The sequence below is a fragment of the Nymphaea colorata genome, chromosome 3 (assembly GCF_008831285.2).
Source record: "Nymphaea colorata isolate Beijing-Zhang1983 chromosome 3, ASM883128v2, whole genome shotgun sequence".
NCBI lineage: Eukaryota > Viridiplantae > Streptophyta > Magnoliopsida > Nymphaeales > Nymphaeaceae > Nymphaea > Nymphaea colorata.
Window position 1 is genome coordinate 20,047,788 of NC_045140.1, and position 2,239 is coordinate 20,050,026.

The following is a 2,239-nucleotide window of genomic DNA, read 5'->3' on the forward strand; positions in this document are numbered from 1 at the left end:
CCGCCGTGTCCTGCTGCTTCCGCAGCTCCCGCCACTTCCGCCGTTGATCCCCGACTGCGTCATCTCACCTCTTCTCTCGGTTACTGCTGCTGTGTGTGTTCTTTGGCAGCCACTTCTACCTCGTGATCATGGCTGACTCGTCTTTTTCTTCAGTCAACACTACTCTGCCTGATGTTGTGTCTGCGCGGACTGATCATGTACCGGTTCAGGTTACCACCATTCAACTTACCAAGGAGAACTATTCCCGATGGTCTGCTGCGATTACCATGGGGATTGCTGGGCGAGGACGCATTGCCTATGTGAATGGGAGAAAGGTTGAACCTGCTGCAGATAGTCTGGCTTGGGATACATGGTTTCTTGAAGACAACCAGGTCAAAACCTGGATTGTCAATTTAGTGTCCCCGGATATCCAACCCCTCATTCTTCGTAAGAAGACTGCAAGGGATATGTGGATTATTTTGGAGCAGATGTATGGCCAAAAGAAAAGGAAAGTTCGTGTGTATCAACTTATGAAGGATGTGTATTCCCTGCGACAAGGTGCTCTCTCTGTTGCAGACTTTTATGCAGCATTAAAATCTAAGTGGGAGGACCTTGACTATCACTCTGATATTCCATGGAGGTGTCCTCACGACCAGATGCAGTACATGACTGATAAATGGGAAAACAGGGTATTCCTTTTCTTATCCGGACTGAATGATGACTTTGAAAATATAAGGGGTCAGATTCTTAACTCTGACGAATCATTTAGTATTGAAGATGTCTATTCCCGTGCTGAAGCTGAAGAACAGAGAAGGCTGCTCTCTAGTGGACGAAAGGGGGAAGAACAGTCTGCCTATGTTAGCCGTGCCCCTGTTGGAACTCCTCGTTCTTCCCGAAAATGTACTCATTGCAAAAAACTTGGTCATACAAGGGATTTTTGTTGGGACCTGTATCCAGAGAAGAAGGATAGTAGGGGGAGGTCTTCGAGTGGGAAGAAGCCTGTATCGTCTGCAACAAGTCTGAGTGATGGGAAAGGTTCTATTTCTGCAGAGCAGATTCGTGAGCTACGAGCATATTTGAGCAAGATTGATGTTGGTCAGGCAGATACACCAGATGAGGTGAAGATCAATCAGGCATTGGCTGTTTCAGGGGGAGAAGGTACTTCTTCTATGGGTGAATGGATTGTTGACAGCGGTGCCACTCATCACATGACTGGCAACCCCAAGCTTTTCCATGACTACAAGCTATCCTCGGGAAAGGAACGTGTGTCCCTTGCCGATGGTTCCTTTACTTCAGTGGCAGGGAAAGGGAGTCTTTCCTTGTTAAATAATTTTTTAGTTCATGATGCCTTACATGTTCCTCATCTTCCCTTAAATTTGTTATCTGTTAGTAAGATTACCAAGGAACTGAAGTGTGAGCTTATATTTTCTGAAAAACGTTGTGTTTTGCAGGACTTGGTGACAGGGAAGAGGATTGGGATTGGTTTGGTGTCTGATGGGCTGTATCGGCTTCCTATACGCGTTGTCACAGCTCTTATGTCAGCAGTCAGCAGAACAGAGAAGAAGGAGGAAGAGTGTCGTCAGTTATTTTTGTTTTGGCATGAACGCCTTGGTCATCTCCCATTTGGGATTTTGAAACATTTGTTCCCTGAACTATGTTCTAGTTTAAACATTTCCATGTTATCATGTGATGTGTGTCAGTTTGCGAAGCATGTTGGAGCTTCTTATCCAATTTCAAATAGTCGTTCTAATAAAGCTTTTTCCTTGGTTCATTCTGATGTGTGGGGGCCTTCGGGCATTCATTCTCATGGTGGTTTTCAATACTTTATAACCTTTATAGATGATTATTCAAGATGTACCTTTGTGTATTTGTTGAAAGATCGTAGTGAGGTGCCTCACATTATTGAAACTTTCATCCTCCTAGTGGAAAACCAATATGGAAATTCTGTCAAGACTTTTCGGTCTGATAATGCTCGTGAATATCTGTGTCTCACTGTTGAAGAATTCTTTCGAAAGAGGGGGATTGTTCATGAGACATCCTGTAGTTATACCCCCCCTCAAAATGGGGTTGCTGAGAGGAAAAATCGTCAGTTGCTCAATGTCACCCGAGCCATACTGTTCCAAAGACATCTCCCAAAATACTATTGGGGTGATGCAATCCTTACTAGTGTCTACTTGATTAATCGCATGCCCACTCGTGTGCTAAAGGGTCGTACTCCATACTCTATGCTTCCAGGGAGTAGTCAACCTTTTCATCTTCC

General features: G+C 44.6%; 1 protein-coding gene across 1 annotated transcript; it reads left to right on the forward strand.

Moving 5' to 3' along the window:
• Positions 1-567: 567 nt before the first annotated feature.
• On the forward strand, positions 568-1,680 carry LOC126409917 (uncharacterized). The gene is made up of 2 exons (XM_050076807.1): positions 568-1,137; positions 1,431-1,680. Exons 1-2 carry the CDS (start codon positions 636-638, stop codon positions 1,472-1,474), a joined length of 546 nt encoding a protein of 181 aa, XP_049932764.1. The 5' UTR covers positions 568-635; the 3' UTR covers positions 1,475-1,680.
• Positions 1,681-2,239: the final 559 nt, after the last annotated feature.